We start from the raw sequence: 25,150 nt of genomic DNA on the forward strand, positions 1-25,150 counted from the left end.
ATGAACACATATACATCCTAACCAGTGTTGTAAAGGAGATCTCTAGTTGCGCTTGTGCAACCAGGTGAGTCAATTAGAATCTGTGGTTCCAGGAGAGGTGGGAAAGACTTGATTGATTTTTATGAGAAACGTTGGAAGAAGAACAGGTGACTTTGTGATCTTGCTCTCGACAAACGTAATATTTTTAAATTGCTGTGACAATACAGTTTCCTTGTTTGATGAGTGTTTTTAACCAGCTGTTGGTTAACTCCTCAATCCTCTTTTGTGTGTCGTGTGTTTGGGGATACGCCCATGTGGAATGCCATCCTGCGTGTATAATGATTTGGCTGAATTTAGATTATGCTTCAATGGATTTTAATTATACTCCGATAGCTGATGGGCTTTTCTTTTCCTTCTATTGAGATGTCTCTGAGAAAGCAGCCGGTAAAGCTGCCTTCTTCTTCTTCTTCATCATCATCTATGCCACTAAGGTATTCATGCAGCTGTGCCAGATGGAGGCTCTGTGGGCTGCTGGTGTAGATCTTCCTTAGAGAAGGAGTGTTTGTTCATCAGGTAACATCGGATGGTTCATCATGTTCGAGTTTATTATGTCTGTAAAGAGGGCTATGCTCATGCGTCTTAGACATTGGCATCTTTTGCCTTTAGTTAGATATATTTTGAATGGCAACACCTTAAAAAAAAAAAAAAAAAAATCCGACAAACTCTGACTTGTTTCTTCGGCATGTGATTTCTGTTCTTTTTTTATGTGTGCACAATTTTGTTTTCGGAATAAGTATGATTCCAAACGGATATTGGATTCCTCTGCCGTTGTGTTTATTATTGCATATAGGGTTAAAAGTTGTTTTTAATTGTATGCTTAATGTCGTGTCGGCCGTTGTGCGTGCACCCGTCGTTACCTAACCAAAGTGGTACTCCAAAGTCTCCATCTACTTTTTCTAAGACCGAGTCCTATCTGTTAGTGTTAATTTCCAAGCCAATGCCTAAACTTTACAGGTAAAAGACTCTTTCGAGCTCGTTGACATCCGTCGCCGATCTCTTCTGATGCACTCGACTTCCATCGCCCCGTCACGCCCACGTTAAAGAAACGCGTGCGCTCGTGACCACTTCATACGTTGGACTTACTCCAACCAAATCCGGCTCACTCTAAACCTGAAACCGAATAATCTCATAAAAAAACCCTGCTACGTACCCACCATTTAGGAGACGACACGATTGCTTGTGGGCATTAGCCATGCATCTCGAGTGTTGCCGTATAATTTTACCAACGCTTTGCCTTCGCTACAATCGCTCCTTTCTTCGGAGGGAGGGAAGGACAGAGGAGAGAGAGAGAGAGAGAGAGATCGCGAGGGAGATCGGTCTCCGTCTCGTCGCCTTCGAACTCTTCTCTCGATCTCGATTTCATTCTGTTCAAGTACGCTGGATCCGTCTCAAGAGACGCCGTTGAAGCCGCCGACGCCGACACCGACGTCGTCGGGCAACGGCCTGATCCGGTACCGGTCGCCGTCCGCCCCGGAGCTCAGCCTCGCCGCCCCAGCCGATCTCGAAGCCAAGATGAAGCGGGCACGACAGGAGCCCATCCTCGACAAGATCCAGCGCTTCCGCGGCGTCATCCTCGTCTTCGCCGTCCCCCTCATCCTCGTCTCCTTTGTCCTCTTCCTCATGCCCCGCTCGCCAGCGGTTATCTCCTTTGCCAGTAGAAAGACGATGCCCGGTGGCAGCGAGGCTGGATCTAAGAGCTATGCTGTTATCTTTGACGCGGGCAGTTCGGGAAGTAGGGTTCACGTCTTTTGCTTTGATGAGAATTTGGATCTGCTGCCTATAGGACAGGAGCTGGAGCTCTTTGTACAGGTACGGATACAATTGACGATGTGTATTTTTCTTCAATTAGCTGGAATTACATAAGTTTCTCTGCATTTTGAGTAATATATGTCTGATCACAGTATGTACCGATTGTTTCTAAATTGATTTCCATGAAAAGTGGGTAGATCTAAGGTTTCAGTATTTAAAATATTTTGTAGTCGCTCAAATTTAATTATAAGTACCGGAAAAAGAAAAGAAAACGGTATATCTCAAATCTGGAAGTTTATTCGCAATTAATGAAGATGTGATGGACTTTGTTTTGAGTTACATAAGGAAAAAAAAAAAGGCCATTGTACATGGATTTTATTGAATTAACAATGAACTTTCTGAAGAACTCCTAGAGATGCATGTGATGGGTTTAATAAGGAAAGGGATCTTTAATAGATATTTTGACCTAACAAAAGATTTATATGATAAATTAGTATATGATAATATGTATGGAACCAGAGGTTCCCTATCATTGCAGGGATCTATCAAGAATCAACTTTAAGTCCTTATTGCACTTGTAGTGGATGAACTCTATAGGAACTCTCAGGATGAAATTCCATGGTGTAGGTATTTTGTTTATGACACTGGTTAGACTTTAGATTTATGATGGTTGAGTTAAGCCTCAAGATGGAGCTTTAGAGTGAAATTATACACTAGGCAATATGATTAAGTATGACTAGGAGTCTTAAGACTGAGTATTTAGAGTACTAATTTTAGTAATATGCATTGAAACTCATTGCAATAGAAAGATAAAAGTCATCACTAAGTAGAGGTTTTTTAATGTAATTGATATCTGACTCAATAGAAAGAGAAGATTGAATAAACATTGACCATAGAGATTAAGCGAGATGGTTTAATTGGAGAGGGTTCCTGTGTATTACACATGACTGTTGCAATTTGGTAATGACTTGAGGAACAAAATATTGAGGTGGGGCACTTCAAAAGCGCACCACCACCACTACACAGTTTTTCACCCCGTGATGGCAACTGCATCTGGTGCCTCAAGTGATAGCTTAAGTCGCAATGTGTTGTTGCACTCAAGGAAGATAGTATAAAAATAATCTCTTTCATCAGATTTTCAGGTGAGACAGAATTTTTTGTTATGTTGTGGTCCAGATGTAACTGGTAATGATGGGACACTAGAGGCATCAGATGATGACAATTGACAACATATACTCTAATTTTTTATTGCCTAATGGATATGTTATAAATGGCATTTGATATCTCTAACAATCAAAGCGAGAAGTCTACATCAAATGAATCCCTAAACAATAGCTTTTCTCTTTAACTTAAAAATAAAATAAAATCGGTGTGCTCCTGGTCCATCTAATTGCATCTAACATAACAAGTCACCTTGACATATTAATCATCTACTTACTAAAATATAAATTTCAAGTGTTATGAAACATCCCGTGTGAAGCAATTTTGTTGCTTGTTTCTTCTTTTACATGCAGAAAAAACCAGGCTTGAGCTTCTATGCTAAAGATCCTCAGCAGGCTGCACAATCTCTTGTTTCGCTGTTGGAGAAAGCTGAGAGTGTTGTTCCAATGAAATTGCGACAGCAAACACCTGTCAGAGTCGGGGTAAACTGTACTTCTTTGGACTAGAAGCTGTTGTAGTTCACATCAAATTCATGTTTAAGAAAAGTTGCATGTACTGCTGCCTGGCTGTCTAAGTGTGGTGCTTATGCAGGCTACAGCGGGTCTGAGAGCTTTAGGAGCTGAAACATCTGAAAAAATTTTGCAAGCGGTAGAAATTTCTCCATGTTCTAATATGATATCCTGATTCAACTGAAGTTTACTTCAACGTTTACAAGCTTTTCAAACATTTTACCACCATTGGAAGATGTGTCAGTAAGTTTGGGTCATTTGCGCAGGTTAAAGATCTCCTTCAACACAAGAGCTCACTAAAGTTCAAGTCGGATTGGGTGACTGTTCTTGATGGGACTCAGGAAGGTGCTTTCCAATGGGTATATCACTTGGACTCTGATAATATCAATTAAAATGTTATATTAGAAATTACTTACTATTACTGGACTTGTTATTATTTAGTTAATTGAGTTCAAGTAGCTTTATAGATCAAGAAGGATTAACTCTTTAAAGAAAAATTTCTAGGTTGGCTTCTTGAGACTTTATTGGTGAATTTGATGACTTAATGCTGAAGAGTATTTTATAAAAAGGGCGATGCATGAATTCTCAAGGATTCATTTATTAATTTAATATTATATTTCACAGAGTTACTGTGAAGTAAATAAAATGCTCTTTAGTTTTTGTGACCACACTAGCTACCTTTCATTGGTTGGTGAAGCAAAACTTAGAAGGGTAATGCATTGTACCACTCTACAAGAGCCTGTGCAATACATTGCAACTATAGTATATGATAGAGTTGTTAAAGCTGATGACAACCCAACCCAATGTGCATATAGGCCTTTCGGTAAATTGGAGTGTCAATAAAGATTGTTATAATTTAAAGGGCAGTAGCATCTGACTTTCTCAGAGTCTGAAGGCTAAACTTATCTTACATGAAATTCATGTGCGTTTATATAATGTTTTTGTATAAAATTTCTTTTAAAGTATAACTTCAGCTTGTATATCTTTGGAAATTCCACTCTTTACCCAAAGCCTACAATTGTTCTTGAGGTATGGAAGGAAAAATCTTTAATGCAAGTTAATTTCTGTTTTCTTGTATCTGGAAGATTAATGCTTGAACGATTATCTGGTTAACTAGTAGCTCATCACTGTAACACAACCAGTCCATACTTTTCTGAGAGCTTCTGATTGCATAATTATCTGAGATACAGTATAAAGTTGTTTATATATTTTAGCTGCATATACATTTAACTTAATTGCATTCAATACTGTCAATTTTCTTGTACTTCTACCTTATGGCATACTTGACATGCTTAGATTTATCTAATCCTATAAGCTTATGTCAATCACATTCCGAATCTTTAGACATCTAAGTCCTTATTCCTATCTAATATATATCCTTTTTATGGTCTCACGAAGAAAGTGTTTGCATGTAGGTCACTATCAATTATCTATTAGGAAAACTTGGGAAGTCTTATGCAAACACAGTTGGAGTGGTTGACTTGGGGGGTGGATCTGTTCAAATGGCTTATGCCATTTCAGAAAAGGATGCTGAACAGGCTCCAAAAGTCTCAGATGGAGAGGATTCATATGTGCAGAAATTGTTTCTAAAAGGAACTAAGTATTACTTATATGTCCACAGGTTCGGCATCTTTTTCTGCTAACTTCAGAATTCTTCTTTTCTACTATCTTCTGAAACTAATTTGGTAATGATTGTAAGCTGATGTGCATTTGAACATCTAGATCACACCTGTTTCTTAGATTAAACTGACTTGCGGTCTCCTTTGTAGTTACTTGCGCTATGGTCTATTGGCTGCTCGTGCAGAGATTTTGAAGGTCACCAAGGATGACAGTAATTGCATTTTGAGCGGCTACCATGGTAATTTGATATACTCAATTAAGCTTCCAGATTTTAATATTAGTTTCTTTTTTTCATTGCTCTGGACCTATTGTCAATTTATGATGCTGTTTTGTCCTCATCGGTGACAGAACTGTGGTGATTAGTTAATTTTCAACATGTTTCCCTACATATATAGCTAGGACCAAGGTTTGAAATATCGTACCGTACTAGCGTTTCGACATTCGTTTGGTACGGTACGATACAGTATACCGAGCGGTATACCGCTCGGTATATATATATATAAGATTTTTTTTTATATATAAATATTTTTATAAAAGGCGACGTCGCCGAAAAAGGCGACACGACGTGGCCTTTTTCGACGACGTTGCCTTTAATATATATATATATATACTGTCCGGTAACGGGCGGTCCGTGTACCGATCAGCTGATGGACCGGTACATAACGCTTGGTACGGGCGGTATTATTCGAAACTACATACCTTGGCTAGGACACTAACTACTCTAGGATGTGGAAGTTCACAATATACTTGGGTCTTATACAAGAATGGTTGCTCGTTGTCTTCTTGTTTTCCATTGAGAAAACCACTTGAAAATCTGAGGCAAGTAGAACCGTATTACATGCTGATATCTTTGGGCCCCTCAGGTGATTATTAACCCATTTATCAACATCCAATCGATAGAGTGGGTGCTTCATTATAACTCCAGCCATTCTGTTGGAATTCAGATGTTATAATGTCAACAGCTGATACAGGACATGACTTGCAAATAATTTTGCAGTTGTCTGGTTATACAACTGTTTTGGATTCACATTATATTCTCATTTGATGCTTAAACACAAGTTTTTCATGCAGAGCACCTAGCGTGTCCTTAGAATCAAGCCCATTGTTGCACTTAATCTTTACCTATCTCTTACATGACCAGCTAAAATGTCCAACAAATTGAATTTCTTTGGTTTTGGAAACTCGTGCGTATATTGTAAAACCAATTGATGCTGGAAAACTATGTTGGTTTTAAGAAGGCTTAGATAACTCTAAGATAAAACTAGTATTTGACTCTGTAATTAATTTGGTGATGATTTTTCTTCTCCAATCTTTACTTGGTAGCATGTTTCGTGTTTTCAGCCCTCGGAGTTGATAAATGGATTACTACATAGACTGCTCGTATCAACAATGGCTATGGTTTTACGGGATAAGCTTGCATAATATAATCTCTTTGCGTGTCATCTTAATATAAAAAGATCAATTCTTTTTTTCTTTTCCCCACATCTTGTTCTCAAGGTCAATTTTTGTCTGTCTTTCATTATCTCACTAATAGCTTCGTTAAATGTGGTTGCTTCTTCTAAATATTTTCCTTGCCTTACTTAAAGGGTCATACAAGTATGGTGGCAATGCATACAGAGCATCAGCAAAACAATCTGGTGCCAGCTTTTTGAAATGCAGGGAGGATGCAGTTAAGGCTCTCAGGGTTGATGAACCAGCGTGCACTCACATGAAGTGTACGTTTGGGGGCATCTGGAATGGTGGAGGTGGAGATGGGCAGAAAAATCTGTTTGTGGCATCTTTTTTCTTTGATCGGGCTGCCGAGGTAATATCATTATATGATGATTTCTTTTAGAACCCGAGATGTCATCTTTTACAAAAGAAATGTTGTATATATATATATATATATATATATATATATATATATATATATATATATATATGTCTCCTGCTTGCCTCTGAAAATATTATCTAATTCTGGATATTTTTCAGGCTGGCTTTGTAGATCGCGAAAAGCCCATTGCAGTGGTTAAACCTTCACATTTCGAGAAGGCTGCAAAGCACGCTTGCCAGTTGAGCATCGAGGATGCTAAGGCTGCCTATCCTCGTGTCCAAGAGGACAACCTTCCTTACCTGTGCATGGATCTCGTGTACCAGTATACTTTGCTAGTAGATGGGTTCGGTATGTACAATTTTCAAACCTAAAAAGAGTTGTTATTCTACTAATTCGACGATCGATACCAATTCATTCTTTTTCATATAATGACAGCTATAGACCCAGATCACGACATCACACTGGTAAAGCAGGTCAAATATGGTGATGCCTTTGTTGAGGCAGCATGGCCGCTTGGTAGTGCCATTGAAGTTGCATCATCTGCATGAGATATAACCCTAGTTTCGTTCTGTCCTGTCGTAGCTACATCAAAGATCCCAAATCAAAGCATGGTAATCCGCAGCAGTGATTTTGCTGGGTGGGATAGTTTCTGACCAAGCTTTCGCCTCACCAAATATCCTGGTGCTTAAGAATCAAGGTCGAGCTGCAGCGAGGGGGGTTCCGAAACCACAATTTTGCTTGCATTAAGATTAATTTGCCTTATGGTTGTAGCTTAATAAAGGGGATGGAGGGCTGCTACAATTTCAAATTTCCACGCTGAACTCTCATTCTTTTTTCCATTTACTTGAATCAAATGTTGCTTTGCCATTCGTGGACCTCTTCATTAGATAATATACACATTGTTCTCTAATTGTTTCATGCTGTATTATCAATAGTGTGTTTGGTATGTTTTGTCTACAAAGAAACGTAAACGATATCATTCTCTTTATTATTCTGTTTCTCATATCATTTTAGGTCTCCTATCTCCCACGTTTATATAGTCAATTCTAAACCAATTCCATACGTTTCCATTATGTTACATGTGATTGAGATCATTCCTAATTTTCTCTGAAGCCTTTCTTAAGCTTTAAGAGACGCATTTTACTTCAATTCATGGTCCCATTTCTCGGGAAAGCTACGATAGATCTTCTAATCACCATCGCGTGTAAACGGTTAAGATTTAAAGGCGACTGAGGATGCGTCCATTCTGATGGTTCCACTTTCAGAGCCGCCATTCCACGTCGCAATCCATGCCATGCTGCCAAGAGAGAGAGAGAGAGAGAGAGTTAAGAGAGCCCGCGGCATGTTACATGAACGAGCAGGTCGGCAAGTCAACACAGGGATCATATCATCACCGCCTACCCGTAAACTTTCAAGTCGAGGAGACACCACATATGCCTTTGTGATCCTCCCCATCTCTCTTTTCTATCTACATCATGGATGCTTGCTGAACTCATCTTATCATCCCTCTGGCAGACTATTCTGACTGAGTAGCGGCGTCGAAGATCGATGAGAAAGAACCTGAAAGGATGATTTAGTTAGCATTCGGATCGTATCTTTATATATTTTTTTCATTTCATCTGATTTCTTTGGCATTCCCGTGTTATTAATAATTACCATCAAATAAATATATCAGGAAATCATAGCTCGATTGCAATGGTGTGACTCAAAAGTCACAAGTAGTCTCCAACACGAAACCAACGAGACGTGTAGTTCTCAGCCATTTATGTTTCCTTCTCTAGGAAGATGGAGAACACAACATATCGCGTGCATGAGGCCTCGTGATTCCAAGGAAATGTGATACATATGGCTTCGGTTGAGCAAAGTGAGACCCGTGTCTTTCTTCACGTTCATCCATGAGCATTTCCAGCAAAAAGAGAAATAAGAAAAATGCAGGTCGGCAGAGAAAGGTAAAGAGAGTTCCATTTCTCGAAGAGAACCTGAGGACGTGGTGCGTTCACTTGCCACGATAGCTCGTGCCATCACCGTCGTCCTCTGCTCGATGCAGCCAATTTAGGGATTTCATCATCCTCGCGTCAGTGCGATCGCCGTGCGGCCAAAGGCGGATGCACCTGTCGCTTCGAGTGGAATGTGTGCGAGGGTGGAAGACGACGCCTTTGGCTTTTGTCTTCGTTCCTCTTTAATTAGCTTATTGCTTGTAGCTTCTCACGCTGTCCGATCTAATCATCTTTTTATCTTAGAAAATCTTTGAGAAACAGTGATGGATGGATGTCGAGGAGAAATCATAAAGTGACACCTCTTTTGACTCTATCTCATCACTTTTCGTAATTGCATATATATATATAAGATATCAAGATTTTGATTATAATGATGATAGGAATACTTCTCGATCGAACTCATGTCCGTGTCGGCACAATCTTGACTTGTTGGCCGCTGTAACGCGACTCGAGAGAGAAGAGAAGGGAAGGGAAGGGAAGGGAAGGAAACGGAGAGGAGAGCTCGCTTCGTGTTCCTCCTCCTCCTCCTCCTCCTCCTCGACGAAGAAGATAAAGGAGACGACGAGCGTCCAAAAGACTCCTCTGTCTTCCACCTTCCTGACGCAAACGAGAGCTCGACCATGTCGGATCCCGCGTCTCTTCCGCCCGGCTTTCGCTTCCACCCCACCGACGAGGAGCTGATCCTGCACTACCTACGGAACCAGGCGGCGTCCCTGCCGTGTCCCGTGTCCATCATCGCCGAGGTCGACATCTACAAGCTCGATCCATGGGACCTTCCTGGTCGGTAACCTGACGAGCTCCATGCGCGTAGGAAGGTGCGCGTCTTCTTCTTACTTGGTTCTTCTGTGGATTGGTGGCGTAGGCAAAGCGGTGTTTGGGGAGCGCGAGTGGTACTTCTTCAGCCCCAGGGATCGCAAGTACCCCAACGGCGTCCGGCCGAACAGAGCCGCCGCCTCCGGCTACTGGAAGGCGACCGGGACGGATAAGCCCATCCACGACAGCAGGGGGAACGAGCGCATCGGGGTCAAGAAGGCGTTGGTGTTCTACGAGGGAAGGCCTCCCAAGGGGAGCAAGACGAACTGGATCATGCACGAGTACCGCCTCGAAGAAGCTCGGAGGAGCAACTGCTACAAGCTGAAGCACGCCTCCATGAGGGTAACCATGACCTCACCTCTCCCACCATCTCTTCCTGCACTCGATGCTGGCGAGCTATTAAAGGTGCACGTCGATCGCAGTTGGATGACTGGGTCCTCTGCCGGATCTACAAGAAAAAGGGCAACCTGCAACCGGTGCCGCCATCGATGGACGATCGAGAACGACAAGATCCAGCAGACTCTGCCTCGTCCAGCTTTCACGGCATGAATCGAGCTCTGTCCATGGCAGATCTCATGGAGGACTACTCAGCACCGTCACACCTGTTCGCTAACCTGCCGGTGATGCAGGGATCCGAGCTTGGCTTTCTCAGGGCTCAACCGAGGATGGATCATCAGCTCTTACGACCTGGAAACATCGACGGCAGCAGCGATTTCCACTACCAACTCGCTCGACAGAAGAAACCCAGTGATGCGACCATCTACACCGCTGACTTCAGCTCGCTGAGCCAACGATTGCTCGATCTGCCCGGCTCTCATCTGTGATTACATCGAGTGAGACGCAGAAATAGCTTGCATTAGCAATCGACGAGAAGCCATTCTTTATGTCCACAACCACAAGCTTTATGTTGGATCGAAGATATCATGTGATACACATGTAAGTCATGATGTTTCTAAAGAACTATTGTGGTTGAGAATCTTATGGAAGTCTTAACGATGCAAACACCAATTTCGTTTATCTTTTACCCAATAGATTTTATTAGAAAAAGGAAACAAATGTAGAAATAAATTGTTCTTCAAATCAAGTTAACAACATCATATATTTAATATATTAGACGTAGTTATAATTTTACTTATTTCTATTTTTTTCTCTTATAATTGAGCCTATAAATTATTCTATTCCAAAAAAAAAAAAAACTTAGGGATTTTAATTAATGCCTTAATCATTCAAACTAATGGACATCAACGAATATTGAATGACGTATTTGCAAAATTATGTATATGCGTTCCTCCTAATTTTCTCATTTTTTGTATTCAAACCTTTAAAAGTGAAGTTTATTATATATACATAAATGATTTTAATATCGCTATTCTTTTAGTTGTAAAGATAAATATGTAAAACCCTTTTTGTTAAAGTCATTTTTGTTCCCTTCAATTTCTTTGGGAATCGAATTCTCTCTCCATTCCATAAGCTATCGTCCGGTGGATGTATTAGTACGGTCACAGCTCAGAGAATACCTTTCGCGTATTCCTCTTTTTGAAAGCTTCTTTTGTGGGGGAATATATTTATTTTTATTATCACTTATACATTATCGCTAATCATTCAATATATTATCACTACGTAATGATGTTTAGAGAGGAAGGAAAAGATAAAACTTTCTTGTCATTTATGATTGAGTATAAAAATTCAACTTTAACAAAAAAAAAAAGAGAATTATTCGTATCTACATTCGTACATCTTGGATTATTAACTAGAGCATCGGAATGATCGGGTTATAAAATATTTTCTTATCTTAATCTTCATACTAACTATGTCGAACTGATCAAAATATCAATGATATTTTTCTTTAACAATCATCATCCATCGTTAGAGTCTATTTGCACATCCATAGTATTCTGATTGGACTTTGTTTAAGAGAATTGGAAGTCCACGTGAAAGTTTCACGACATTTAATTCATCGTAGGTGTCATAATTGACATGCTTCATGTTCTATTTATATTCGTGCTATATGTTGTCGACCTTTGTTTCTAATACCAATAGTGGTGTATAAATGTCTTGGGTCGGAAATTATCTTCTACTCTCTTTAGAAAAGTTATAATATTTTGGTTTAGTTTCGACTCAAATAATTATAATATTTCGGATTAATCTCATTAAAAATAAAAGTTTGACTCGAGTAATTTGCACTTATAATTAAGCTTTTGTAACTTCATAAGTTAGTTATCTCATCAAGTTTGATTATGATAAATAATATCAAAGTCGACTTAGTGTTAGATACCATAAGAAAAAACGGCGTATGAAACTACTATAGGAGTATGATAAATCTTACCGACATCATTAGTTGTGGCAATTGGAATGTGCATCAATGCCCGAAGGTATATATATAGAGAGAGAGAAAGAAAGCGTCTTTAGGTCACATTTCAATCGCAAAGAACGAAGGGTGGTAAAGAATGAAGGGACAGTGATGGCTTTAAAATTCCCTATCCTTCCTTTAGTAGAATCATGCATTATTGGAAGAATGAAAGGAGGCTGAGTCAATCTTTTCCCTTTTTCTTTTCTTTATGTCAAGAGATTGCCAATTGCATCGAAGACAAAACTTGGCGTCACGATTACATTCGTTTGCATCTCTCGCTTTTTTGTCTCAACCGTCCATTTATTTTAAGGAAAAAATAACACAAAAATATAATTAAAATGAAAGACGATATTTGATCCCAATATCTTATTATCAAAAGTTTTTTTATGGGATCGAGCTAATTGACATCTTCAATATTTATTATTTTGTAATATTCACTGCACATAATTTGTAACTCAATGATCTAAAAATAATAATAATGTAAAGTGGATCTGAACAGGTGCGAGCCATGGGATCTTCCGAGTAGGCTTCTTCCTATTGCTTTGATGTTCTGTCGCTCGAATCCCAGTTTGGAGGTCCGAGTCGTTGAGCTTTCCATGGGGTTCTGCTGTTGTTTGTGCAGGCAAGGCAAAGATGGGAGAGAAGGAGTGGTACTTCTTCTGCCGGAGGGACAGGAAGTACCCAACCGGAGCTTGGAAGGCCACAGGAAAAGACAAGGAGGTCTTCAGGGGGAGAGGAGTCCTCGTTGGCATGAAGAAGACGCTTGTGTTCTACGGAGGAAGGGCACCCAAGGGAGAGAAGACAAACTGGGTGATGCACGAGTACAGGCTTGAAGGCACTTCAATGTCGATCCCCGATCTCCCCAAGTCTGCAAAGGCACGTACTGTTCTTCTCTATCGATGAACTATCGTTACTGTCCTTCCGCTGTACCTCTCTGTAAGGAGAATCTAAACCCGATGGTAGCAGGATGAATGGGTTGTGTGTAGGGTCGTCCACAAGGATACAGGACACAGTAACGAGATTGGAAAGCAACTCTTTGTCAGATGACTTATTGGATGCAGAAATAATAAACATTCACGGAAAAAGAAGGAACAAAATATTAACATATATGGACGAAGGAGGAACAAAATACTACTATAAAAGGGATAATTATAAATGCCTTAGAAAGATGTTCTTAGGCCATAAAATATGAAACTACTAAGCAAGAAAAGCCTAAAGTAAATAATTAGGTTTTCTTGTGGTGCATCTGACTTCAAAGCTCAGACCCTTATTTATAGTTTAAACAGGAGATACCAAACTTGATTTTCCTAACGTAGGACTATGTGGGACTTGCCAAACTAACAAATCTCTACCTTGGCATGTCCTAACAAAACTTGCTCCATCTTCTTCATAAAAGCCCCAACAGGCAATCACCAACAATGAACACCAACCAATTCCAAGCACTGCTTGAACTTTCTTACCCCAAGGCAGCTTCATAAGATCCCAAGTTCTATTCTGATGGAGAGATTTAATTTCTTCATTCATCGCAATCAACCACTTAGCGGAATTATCACAAGAAACTGCATCTGAGTATGTAGTAGGCTCACCAACTTCACTTGTTTCTTCTACAACAGACAAAACATATGCAACCAAATTTACATATCTTTGTGATGGTCGAATATCTCTCCGTGGTCTATCCTTGGCTATGGAATATTGCTCTTCATCTAGATCATCTTCTTCAGTAGACTCAGGACCATCTATTGACATTCTTTGAGTAGAAGAGTTCGACTTAAAATAATCTGAACTACCAATCTCAAGCTCTACTTGCTTCTGCATACTTTCATTTGTACAATTAGTAGATTCCTCTTTGGAAGATCACATAGATAATTCATCAAAAGTAACATTTCTACTGATTATAAATTTTCGGGATTTTGGATCAGAACACCATAATCTGTATCCTTTCACCCCTAAAGCATACCCAAGGAAAATGCACTTTTTCGCTCGAGGCTCTAATTTTTCTTCATTTATATGCATGTATGCTGGATATCCAAAAATTTTTAAATCAGAGTAATCAGTAGAAGTACCTGACCAAACTTCCTCCAGAGTTTTAAAGTTAAGTACTGCAGAAGGAGCGCGGTTGACAACGTAACATGTCATATTAATCGTCTCTGCCCAAAAGTCCTTTGTTAACCCTGTATTTGAGATCATACACCTTGTTCTCTCCAAGAGTGTTCTGTTCATACGTTTGGCCACACCATTTTGTTGAGGCGTCATCCTAACAGTGCGATATAAAACAATTCCTTCATTTTTGCAGAATTCATCAAAGTCACCTTCACAAAATTCCATGTCATTATCTGTTCGAAGCCGCTTAATCTATTTACCTGTTTGCTTCTCAATCAAAGTCTTTCATTGTTTAAAGGTTAGAAAAACATCATTTTTATACTTCAGAAAATAAATCTAAACTTTCTTGAAATAATCATCAATGAAAGTCAATATATACCTGGCACCACCCTTAGACTGAACATGAGCTGGATCCCAAAGATATGAATGAATATAGTCAAGAGTACATTTTGTTTTATGAACTGCCGGAGAATTGAAGTTGACTCTTTTCTGCTTTCCAAAAATGCAATGTTCACAAAAATACAGTGGCCCAGTACTCTATCCGCTAAAAAGACTCTTTTTGCTCAATATGCTCAAATATTTTTTACTCATATGACCCAAACGCATATGCCATAATTTGGTGATATCAGAATTAAATAATGATGATGACGAGACTGCAACTAAGCCCGTGACAATAGTTCCCTACAAAATATACAAGTTACCAAACCTACAAGCTTTCATAACAACAAGGGCACTTCTAGAAACTTTTATAACTCCACTTTCAACTGCGTATTTACACCCAAGAACCTCTAGGGTGCCTAAAGAGATGAGATTCTTTTTTAAATCAGGAACATGTCTAACATTAGTGAGTGTCCTCACAATACCATCATGCATTTTAATTCAGATTGAGCCTTTACCAATAACATCATACACGACATTATTACCTATCAAAACAATTCTACCATTACAAGATTCATACGTGGAAAACAAATCTCTATTAGGACACATGTGATAAGAACAACCCGAATCTAAATCCATTCATTTTTAGACCTCGTCCTGTCATCAGTAGCAAAGAAAATATTTCCAACATTCTCATCAGTTGCTATACTAGCTTCAATGGATTCAGTAGTTTTCTCGATAATTTTTTCCTTTTGCTTTAATTTATTTTTTAATTTAAAGCAATCAGCCTTAATGTGCCTCGTTTTATGAAAATATTTGTACTCCAAATTTCTATGTCTGGATTTAGATCTAGATTTAGATCTACTACTGTCAAATTCTCTTTTCTCCATTCTACCCTTGACAATCAGACCTTCGGTCTGATTCCCTCTACTTTCCCTAGTGATATCTTTGTCTATCTGCTCCTTAGATTTTAGTGCAGATTTAATTTCCTGATATAAAATTATTTCTTTTCCATAAATCATAGTATCACAGAAATACTTAAAGGATTGGGGAAGAGAACATAAAAGTAACAGGGTCTTATCCTCGTCATCAATTTTCGCATATATATTCTCCAAATCCATAATTAAGGAATCAAATTTATCAAGATGTGAGAGCATAGATGTACCTTCAGTCATCCGAAGTATATACAAACTCTGCTTCAAGTAGAGACGATTCTCCACTGTCCTCTTCATATACAAGGCTTTAAGTTTGTTCCAGATGCTCTTAGTCGTAGTCTCCGTAGCTACCTCCCGTAAAACCTCGTTAGAGAGATTTAGAATAATGTTTGATCAGGCCTTCTTATCCATACCCGCAAGATCTTCTTTTGATGTACCATCTGGAATGTTCTTAGCTCCCTGTAGTGCCAAATCAACTCCGTCTTGAACCAGAATGACCTCCATCTTGAGTTACCACATGCCGAAGTTGATATTTCTATCGAATTTCTCGACAACGGTCTTTGTTATTGTCATCGTTGCCAAAAGATCCTGAAACAAGGCTGTGATACCAGTTTGTTAGAGCTAGCCCCAAAAATTTACCGATGGGTAATTTGGCAACCCAAAAAAGATAATAAAGCAGAAATAATAAAGGCCATAAAAATACCAGATTTACGTGGTTCGATCAATTGGCCTATATCCACGGACGAAGGAGGAGCAAAACACTACTATAAAAGGGACAATTACAAATACCTTAGGAAGATGTTCCTAGACCATGGAATACAAAACTACTAAACAAAAAAAGCCTAAAGCAAATAATTTCTTATGGTGCATCTAACTTCGAAGCCCAAACTCTTATTTATAATTTAAACAAGAGATATCAAACTTGATTTTCTTGGGAGTGGGACTATATCGGAGTTGCCAAACTAACACCTTGGGTGCTGAGAGAAACAATGACTCATCTGCCATCAGGAGGCACTGCAAGGTGGAGCAGCACTCCAACAAGTCGATGGGCTGTCCTTGGCAGGACGCAGGGCTGAGTGCTGACCACAACACGGAGATCTCCTCGGTGGTGTCGAAGCCCTACGATGACCTCGACGACCCTTCTTCGACTGCACCATTCTTCGATTTGGAGGACATGTGGAGCTTCTGAAGAATTCGAGCTAGGTCGATGCATCAGGACCACCGATTCATCATCTCACCCTGTGTGTTCGCTAGATTCAGTTACATGGTATGTATCTCTCATTGTCCATCGCGCAAAGGGTGTGAGGACTAATGAAAAAGACGATTCTTTTGTCCAGCTAGTTGTACTGTCAATGGATTTGTAACCTTCAACCCTGTATATGGGAGGATTACAGTCTCTAATGACCAGCTAAAAGGATGTAAGAACTCAGTTAAAGGAGTGTGTGTGCGTGTGAGAGAGAGAGAGGTGCAAGTGGAGGAGGATTCTTCGATTCTTATTTGCTTCATCGAATAGCTTACTTTCCATTCAAAGCAAAGCGTTTCTGTTCATCACAAAGGGTTGGTGTGAGGAGAAGAACCACCTTTCATGCATCAAAATCCGGGGAAGAAACCACAAGGAACAATCTCATAGCACGAGAGTACACAACGTATATATGTTTTGAAGCTTGAAGGTTAAGCACCTTCACTACAAAGACTCGGTAATGGATAGAATGCCTTCTTCCTTCCATGGCATGAGATACCAAGATAGTATCTTGGTAAGCTTCGAAGCTAATCAATCCAATGCCGGCTTGGCTGCTCCCTCTCGAACTACAGACTACTGGCCAATCTCTACGGTGCAGAGTGGAAGGATTCAGAAGGAGCTCAAAAGAAAGAGAAACGTGAGGAGCACTGCCTCCATTGTTCGACAAGAAATCCGATAGTGGGATGTCAAGGCATGCATCGGGTTATCGAACGATGAAGTGGAATACGTAACTGCATGCGTAGTGTTCTTGGATTTTCGTGGTGGAATTAGAAACTTCAAAGGATTACTGTGAGGTGAAGAAGAGAGTTTGAATCTAATGAGTTCTGTGAATTAAAATCATGTTTGGCTTGTAATCTTTTTGGTGTCTTATTTACCACTGTTTGGAAATATTAGGGGTTGAGACGGGAAACATCAAAAATTTCAGTATCACATCTATAGAATGTGTTTCTCGAAGAGTGTGTATATATATATATATACATATATATATATATACATACATATATATTAAAATATTCTGTGGATCGATCTATAGGGAGAGCCGATTTAGTTATATTATTTTTACACTATATTACTGTATTTTCAGTAATACCTATATTTGTATAAATTTGTAAAAATATTATATTTATAGTGTTTTTACACCACATTATAAAATATTCAGTAACACTAAGAAAACAATGTAATGTAATATAAATTCATTGTACCACAGCATTTTTATACTACTTTATAATGTTTTCTTGATATTATTAAAAATATTGTGTTATAAAAGTGTTATAACTGTATTGACTCATTTTTAGGTAAAAAAAGATAGATGATTGGGTATTTTAAGTATTAGGTTAAAAAAAAAGAGAATACTATTTTAAAAAAATTAAAGTTTTTATTTTTTTTATAAATGTATATAAATAATCTTTCAGAAAAAGAAAAAGATAAAATATATAATACAAGGATGATAAATAATAAAATAACAATAATAATAATAATAATATTATTATTATTTTAAGAAGGGGTTATGAACGGTAAGCTTTAGAAAGAAAAAGAAAAAACTCAAAAAAGAGGGTGGGTCCCACTATAAACAATTAGCGTGGGTCCTGGGTGCGTCAACGGGTCGGTTGTGGAGGTGGAGTCCTACGCGTGTCTTCTACTACAACTGTCACCTTGCTACCATCCTGACCGTCTACATCTGCCGTCGCGGAACGACCTGCATCAACGAACGGAGGAGATCCAATACGGCAGCGGGATTAGACAGAACGGACAACAAGAAACGGTTTGTTCATATGTTTTCTTTATCCTATTCCTATAACAATCGACGATCTTTTTTGTGTTTGTTCTCCTCGCGATCTCCCAATCATCTCCAATTTCTCCTCCTTTTGATCTGTGTTTTTTTTTTTTTGGGACTTTTGGGTTTTTTGTTTGATCTCGTTGGGAGAAAGAAAAAAGCTTCGACCTTTGGAATCCATGGCGGAAGCTTTGGCTCAGAGGACCCTCCTTTTACCTGGCGGGCATCTTTCTTTGCCGCCGTTTTGCGGGATGCGGAGCCGCCCTTCTCTTGCGGCGTTCACTCTCTTTTCACGTACCAAGGTTGAGCCCTTGAGGTCTTCTTCTTGTGATAGCAAGTTCCATGGGAGGAGACTGGTCGTTGGGGCGCGGAGAGGGAGGCCCTCGAGGGCACGCCTCGGTTCTGGCTCTGAACAGGTGACCGAAACCTACAAAATCTTACCTTCTCTGGTTTTTCGTTCTTCTTGCCAACGTTTGATCTTTTTAGGTTTTGAGGGGGACTTTTCGTGTTTCCCCCTTTTCTTGGTCGCCATTTTTGATCTTTTCGGCTCTTTCTCGAACCAAAAAGATGATTTTTGGATCATTTAAAGTTTTGTGTGTATCTGGATTTTGAGGGTATCTTCGATTTGCGTTCGTGGTGATGACCTCTTTTCTTTCGTTTTGATTGCAGATGGTTCTGTCGTTCAAGAAGGCTATAAAATGGTGGCAGAAGGGGCTTCAACCCAATATGGTGGAGATCGAGTCGGCTGAGCATCTCGTCGACTCCTTATTGAACGCCGGCGACAAGCTTGTTATTGTGGATTTCTTCTCCCCAGGGTGTGGAGGCTGCAGAGCGCTTCATCCAAAGGTATATATATGATATCTGTAAAACCTTGTTACTCCTTGAACGTTTACAAGACAGCTTCTATATAGATATTGCAGATTAAACATCTTCTTTTTCTTCCCCTGATGTAATTTGCGTGTTTGCAGATTTGCCAGTTCGCCGAATCGAATCAAAATGTTTTGTTTCTCCAAATAAATTATGAGCAACATAAGTCGATGTGCTACAGCTTGGGTGTCCATGTTCTCCCCTTCTTTAGGTTCTATCGCGGAGCACACGGGCGCCTGTGCAGCTTCAGCTGCACCAATGCAACTGTGAGATCCATATCCTCCTTCCTTCCTTCCTTCCTTCCCTTCTGTAGAACTCAATTATTTCTTATCATCACCATCAAATGGTTAGTATGAGGATCATGTAATTCTTGTTGCAAACATTGATATGTAACATTCAAAATTAGTACTTCAATTTAAATCTGTTTTAGGATATGATGAGATGCTGCTTGCTTGTAGCATATTGTTGATCTCTTAATTTTGTGCTTAGTGACGCTTCTGGTTACTCATAAAGTCTCTTTTACTTGCTACAACCCGTAAAAAAACATTGCTTTAGACGGAGTTAATCGCACGTAGTGAGCCATATTCATATTATTGAATTGTAGTGGTTTGGTTTAGAAACAATACTGCAAGCCTTTGTGTACTCTTTCTTGCTCGTGTGTATAAGGCCTATAGTTTCAATGTTTTGTGTAAGCTGATACCGTCTACAATATCAGTTTTTGACTTCTCTTTGCATGTTGCAAGTGACCTTTGATAATTTGTTCTAAACCATTGTTTCCTGCATCACCAACAGATTAAGAAATTTAAAGATGCTTTGGCCAAGCACATCACTGACAGATGCAGCCTTGGGCCAGCTAGGGGGCTGGAGGAGTCAGAGCTCTTGGCTTTGGCCGCAAACAAAGATCTCTCATTTAACTACACAAGCAAGCCAGTTCCTGTGCCTGAAGAGATTCCAGAGAGAATTCCAACAAGCCCGAAACTCCCTCTTCATGCTGTCCGTAGACCTGCCCAGGAATCCGAGGACAAGGCCCTCGCCGCAGCTGGGAGATGAGATGGTGCTCGGTGATGTCTCATCTCCCATTAGCTGTTATACTACTTGCTTTGTATAATTCGCGCTTTGTATACTTTGCTGTGTATATATGTTTGATGATTGCTGTAGTGCAGGCCATGTTTTTTGGTTTGAGAAGCCTGCTGATTGGGTATGTAGTTGGAGATGACGAGTGGTGTGCTTCCTCCCCTGCGGAGATCCTTGGTGTTTCTATATATTGCTCTATGCTCGAAGGATATTTACTTCTATAAGTTGGAGCTTGTTGTTGAGACATGGTTCTGGTCGCTTGTCTTCTTTGTAAACCTTGCGTCTCATGTGAAGTGTGAAGTGAAAGCATGAAAGCTTATCCTAAAAGATGTGATGCCAGTTCCTTTTTCTCTGGTGTTGCTGATTTGGTTGGTTGTCATGTTCTATGACAGGGACAATGGTTTAATTGAATTGAAAGAATCCATGAGATAGTCTGGGGTTTGCTGCTGTTGTTTCAGGGTTATAACTTGTGGATAAAGAGCTGCAACGAAGTTGTGCATGGTAGATGAGGCAGGATGTTAAACCAGTCCGAAGAACTGGCTGCAATCACAAGGAAAGATCTTTGGTGAGTGGCTATGGCTTAAAGCAGCAACAGAGGGTAAAGGTATCCAGGAGCAGCGGCATGGTTTTCTGTGACGCAAGATTGAACACAAGGAAAGATCTTTGGTGAGTGGCTATGGCTGAAAGCAGGATAAAGGGATAAAGACACTTTTTTTCTTTGCTCGTGATAACATAATTGAGGGGGAAAAAAGCATGATTGATCGATTTCATTCCATCCAAAAACTTATGTACGAAATCGACGTGCCCAAGCCAACAGGGGTCGGCAGCAGAAGAGAGGACATCCTTCGGCCAGCAAGCAGGTAGCAGTGTCCATGGAGAAACGGAGGGTATGCAGGGGAACTAAAACAGGGAGGCCTACTGTAGATTAATCATATATTATTCTTATCGATAGAGAAGAAGATGCGGAGCGTCGTCGCTATCGTCTTATCTCTCGGTATCGTTATCTTCTTTTCATCCACAATAATTATTTAAGATAAATAAAATTATGTATTTTACTTTTATAATCACAGAAATTTTAATATAATTTTTTTAACTCTAGTAATAAAAAATGCTAAAGAAATTTAATTTTGGAGGTAACGTATAATTAGGCCGACGATGAATCTGATCTCCGTCGAACACGGAGGCTTGGGTGCGTGGGAAGACGTCATGCCATGCTATAGGAAATATCGGGTTAAAGGAGAACTTTCGGGTCGGGTTCGGGTCTTGGTTATCGGATTAATAAACCGGCGGGTGAAATAAAAGAAGAGTCGAGGCTACGTCGACCCCATTTTCGGGTCGGGTTCGGGTCTCAGTTATCGGGCTTACAAACCGGCGATTAAAAGGGCAAAGTAGAGTCGAGGCAACGGAAACCGCCGACGGCCGGGTTTAAGCCGCACGCCCCGCGGGACGACGCTGCAAGTCCGACCGGTGGGCTCTCGTGGCAACGCCTCGAGGCGGGGGCTCGAGAAGGCGGTCGCGGCCGCGCTTCCAAGATCATCGGGCACTCGGGTATTATCTCTTCCTGTCTGTGATTGTACGTTCTCCAACTGCCGAAGCAGTGTTCTTGGAGGTTTTGTTGGGTGTTTCTTGGTTTCAGATGTAGAGTGAGGAACCAAGAATGCAAGAACAATTAGTACTCTTTCTTTCTTCGGATTTTGAGGTGCTTTAGGAAATTGGAGCCACGTATAGGTCGTTTACGCTGCAATAGTTCGTTTCTCTTGTGATTTAGAGGGGAAAAGGTCGATTCTTGTAGGAGGATCGCGTCGAGGTGGTGGTCGCGCCCGCGCGTGTCCAAGATCTTTCGGCGTTCGGTTATCCTCTCTTCCTTCTATCGTTATACGTATGCAAAAGCAGAGTTTTGGAATTTTTGTCGTTGTTTCTTGATTCGAGAAACCAAGAATGAAATTTTGATGCCCTACCGGGGTTATTTAGGTGGCATTAGCTTTCTCCTTTTCTGCTTTAGGGGGAAATAGGCGGCTAATTCTCGTTGGAATTTTGGTGGTGCTACAAGCTTCTTGTTCTTTTCCTGTAGTGTAGTGTCTCTCAAGCATTATAATTGGTTGTTGATGGTTTAATTGCATGAGATGTTGAAGTTTTGCTGCGCGTCATTTGATTCTTGGAAGTCTATTTTAAATTTAAATAGGTAATTGTCCTTGTAAATCATTATGGTGTCCACTCTCTGTTTGTGGAAATTCCTCTGATGGCAATGCTATTGCTTACCGGGATGGAATCCTAGGCACATGCATTTGGCTCGACGGACATGACTCATGGCACCAAGAAGGCAAAATCCAACCAAATAGCAATGCAGGACACGTGTGGGGCAGTTCAAGGAAATTTTTGTGGGTGGAAAGCGTGGGCATCATAACCATGAATTCGGTCGGTTCCTTTGCCTCCATACATGCAAAAGTACTTGTGCTTTACCTTGACAATAGATGCAAATTTGAATTTTAGTTACTCAGAAAATGTTTCTTTGGTAGCGGAGTGTTTTCAACTTACAGTAGAGGAATGAGAATTATTTCTAGGTCGTAGCTGAAAGTCTTTGACTGAAAATTATTGATGCAAGGCAACAATTTGATGCTATTGGAACATTGAGTAATTCTTATGTAGTGATATTGTGTCTGTGCAAAGCAGCTAACTTAGTATTTTATGCTATAATTGCTATACTTTTGCGAGTCTTAAAGGAAATTGTTCCATTCATTTTTTTTCCCTTTCTGATACTTGTTTTCTTAACCTTATATTCACGGAACTTGTAGTCCTGGAATTTGCTATACAGCATGGATGTCCATTTTTCTGCATTCTGGATGTACCACACAATATTTATGGTTTGCTCACCTAATAATGTTCTGCATTTTGGAAGTACTGCCTGATACAGCATAAATGTGGAAAAAGAAAATGTTTTCCTAATTAAGATGGACCACCACTTATACATTGATTGAATCAAAAGGGGTTTGATTGCTGAGGATTTACATCTTATAATAGATTATTATCCACTAATCTAGTCCTCTCCTTTTAGACATTAACTTATAAGCAGCTTCTCACCATACTATTAAGTTTTCGGTCATCATGACTCATAGCATTTGGTAGTCGCTTATAATCATCGGAGATCAAGCTTTTTGTAAACTAAGCTTCTTATCGTCCATCCCAGGTTGTCAGTGGGGTTTTCAACATATAGATACTTATCATGACAAGTAACTAGACATTGAAGATTTTCCCAATACATTTAGCATCAAATTACATGATCCATCTTTTAGAAAGGGAGATAGATTTGGCATGTTATCATCCAGAATGTCAAACATATACTACCACGATCTATTATTGTCTTGGATGGTATTATGGGGTTAAATTGGTTTAATGGATTATGTATCCCAGTGTGGTCTACGACAGCTTTGTGATCATCGTGGTTCACAAGGTCCAGTGTTTTGTGTCCAGAAAATGGAAACACAATCGATCAATTTGATTTCTTTTTCAGATATCGATTCACACACCTTAATTTATTATGATAGCTTTACTTGTGCTTAGTATGTTAGTCCTATATATAAGTTCACAAATCACATGTTTATTTAGGTTTGCTATTTTGTTATTCCTTGTCATAGTGTAGTTGGTATTTCTGTTATTAGATGCAGTCTTATTATTCCCCTATTATTTCATCTATGAAACTGAAGTCACGATATGCAATTTCATAGTTGTATAAGGTGGACCAATGATCCCTGAAACTCTTCAGAGGTGATATGGCCTTCAATGAACCTGATGTGTGTGGGCTTGTGCATATGGACCCACATGCCAGGTCTGTGAGAGGCCATGTCACACCTGAAAAAGTGTGATCTGGTTCACCGGAAGAGCAAATCTCTTTATGAAAACATTTATATCCTGTTTCCTTGATTCTGTGTTTTAGGTAAATTTTATTCTAGGTGGTCGCCTGATGATACACTCATCCACCTAGGCTCCTAAGGTCAAACTATATGGGTTTGAAAACCTTGGCCGGAAACCTTATTCTTGATGTTGAGGTTAAATTTCTCTAACATCCAACATCTCAACTGGGATGTGCTTTCAGAAATCATGGTAGAGGAGGCAGTACCTGTTTAGCTTACTGTTGGCTTTGCTGGCTAGGTAATATGGTTCATGCACTCTATCTTAAGTTTCAACATTTTAACTGGGATGATTGCTTTGATACACACACACACACACACAGAGAAGTAACAAGACGAGACCAATTTAGGCTTGTCAAGTTAGAAAAAATGATTGTAAATTTTGTATTAGAAGTATGATTGATCGGTGCAGGTAATCTGGAGAGTAACCATTCACACGATGGTGATGCTCCTTCCTGGGTGATCAAGGCCCCTTTTTTTTCTATAGGTAAAGGATCCAAGTGCATACACTTGTTGCTTGTTATGCATTAACATATGTTTCATGAAACAATATCTCATTCATGTCTTTGGTACAATCTCGTCACTCCCCTTCGGAAGCTTGATCATTGCCATTAGAAACATTTTCTGGGTGTTTGTTTACGGGTTATTGTCATTAGGTTGGCATTGCGTTATTGTCAATAGGTTGGCATTGCCATTATCGTACCTTGCTTATGAACGGCCTCCAAGCATGCCCGACAAATTTGAAATTTCATTTAGCATCGGAGAAGTTGTTTATCATAAAAATGTGGTAATGGGATTATCATAGCTTCACGAGTTCCAGGTCATT

At 39.7% G+C, this 25,150-nt stretch overlaps 4 protein-coding genes across 5 annotated transcripts; all 4 read left to right on the forward strand.

Moving 5' to 3' along the window:
- The first annotated feature begins 1,279 nt into the window (after positions 1–1,279).
- On the forward strand, positions 1,280–7,801 carry LOC135648938 (probable apyrase 1). Its single transcript, XM_065166970.1, has 9 exons — positions 1,280–1,848; positions 3,303–3,431; positions 3,541–3,597; positions 3,725–3,817; positions 4,874–5,079; positions 5,228–5,316; positions 6,665–6,882; positions 7,050–7,239; positions 7,327–7,801. Exons 1-9 carry the CDS (start codon positions 1,552–1,554, stop codon positions 7,437–7,439), a joined length of 1,392 nt encoding a protein of 463 aa, XP_065023042.1. The 5' UTR covers positions 1,280–1,551; the 3' UTR covers positions 7,440–7,801.
- Positions 7,802–9,238: 1,437 nt separating this feature from the next.
- Positions 9,239–10,682, forward strand: LOC135649171 (NAC domain-containing protein 58-like). The gene is made up of 3 exons (XM_065167324.1): positions 9,239–9,668; positions 9,751–10,043; positions 10,124–10,682. Exons 1-3 carry the CDS (start codon positions 9,509–9,511, stop codon positions 10,523–10,525), a joined length of 855 nt encoding a protein of 284 aa, XP_065023396.1. The 5' UTR covers positions 9,239–9,508; the 3' UTR covers positions 10,526–10,682.
- Positions 10,683–12,684: 2,002 nt separating this feature from the next.
- LOC135649988 (NAC domain-containing protein 87-like) lies at positions 12,685–16,653 on the forward strand. Its single transcript, XM_065169012.1, has 2 exons — positions 12,685–12,917; positions 16,473–16,653. The coding sequence occupies exons 1-2, from the start codon at positions 12,685–12,687 to the stop codon at positions 16,651–16,653; spliced, it is 414 nt and encodes a 137-aa protein (XP_065025084.1).
- Positions 16,654–18,477: 1,824 nt separating this feature from the next.
- On the forward strand, positions 18,478–20,767 carry LOC103996979 (thioredoxin-like 1-2, chloroplastic). Of its 2 annotated transcripts, XM_065168220.1 has the most exons (5): positions 18,494–18,894; positions 19,148–19,324; positions 19,447–19,611; positions 20,138–20,406; positions 20,509–20,767. In XM_065168220.1, exons 1-4 carry the CDS (start codon positions 18,658–18,660, stop codon positions 20,393–20,395), a joined length of 837 nt encoding a protein of 278 aa, XP_065024292.1. In that variant the 5' UTR covers positions 18,494–18,657; the 3' UTR covers positions 20,396–20,406; positions 20,509–20,767. The 2 variants fall into 2 exon arrangements, with proteins under 2 accessions (XP_009416338.2, XP_065024292.1); XM_009418063.3 differs by having other exon boundaries at positions 18,478–18,894; positions 20,138–20,767.
- Positions 20,768–25,150: the final 4,383 nt, after the last annotated feature.

Source organism: Musa acuminata, chromosome BXJ3-9 (genome assembly GCF_036884655.1).
Source record: "Musa acuminata AAA Group cultivar baxijiao chromosome BXJ3-9, Cavendish_Baxijiao_AAA, whole genome shotgun sequence".
NCBI classification, from domain to species: Eukaryota; Viridiplantae; Streptophyta; class Magnoliopsida; order Zingiberales; family Musaceae; genus Musa; species Musa acuminata.

Excerpts from the sequence above, each read along its gene's own strand:
- LOC103996979 (XM_009418063.3), top strand. The coding sequence starts at position 18,658 with ATGGCGGAAGCTTTGGCTCAGAGGACCCTCCTTTTACCTGGCGGGCAT. Across the intron at positions 19,325-19,446 it reads GCAGAGCGCTTCATCCAAAG|ATTTGCCAGTTCGCCGAATC; the intron begins GTATATATATGA and ends GCGTGTTTGCAG. Across the intron at positions 19,612-20,137 it reads TCAGCTGCACCAATGCAACT|ATTAAGAAATTTAAAGATGC; the intron begins GTGAGATCCATA and ends CATCACCAACAG.
- LOC135649988 (XM_065169012.1), top strand. The coding sequence starts at position 12,685 with ATGGGAGAGAAGGAGTGGTACTTCTTCTGCCGGAGGGACAGGAAGTAC. Across the intron at positions 12,918-16,472 it reads TCGATCCCCGATCTCCCCAA|GAGGCACTGCAAGGTGGAGC; the intron begins GTCTGCAAAGGC and ends ATCTGCCATCAG.
- LOC135648938 (XM_065166970.1), top strand. The coding sequence starts at position 1,552 with ATGAAGCGGGCACGACAGGAGCCCATCCTCGACAAGATCCAGCGCTTC. Across the intron at positions 3,432-3,540 it reads AAACACCTGTCAGAGTCGGG|GCTACAGCGGGTCTGAGAGC; the intron begins GTAAACTGTACT and ends GTGCTTATGCAG. Across the intron at positions 6,883-7,049 it reads TCTTTGATCGGGCTGCCGAG|GCTGGCTTTGTAGATCGCGA; the intron begins GTAATATCATTA and ends GATATTTTTCAG.
- LOC135649171 (XM_065167324.1), top strand. The coding sequence starts at position 9,509 with ATGTCGGATCCCGCGTCTCTTCCGCCCGGCTTTCGCTTCCACCCCACC. Across the intron at positions 9,669-9,750 it reads CGATCCATGGGACCTTCCTG|GCAAAGCGGTGTTTGGGGAG; the intron begins GTCGGTAACCTG and ends TTGGTGGCGTAG. Across the intron at positions 10,044-10,123 it reads TGAAGCACGCCTCCATGAGG|TTGGATGACTGGGTCCTCTG; the intron begins GTAACCATGACC and ends CGTCGATCGCAG.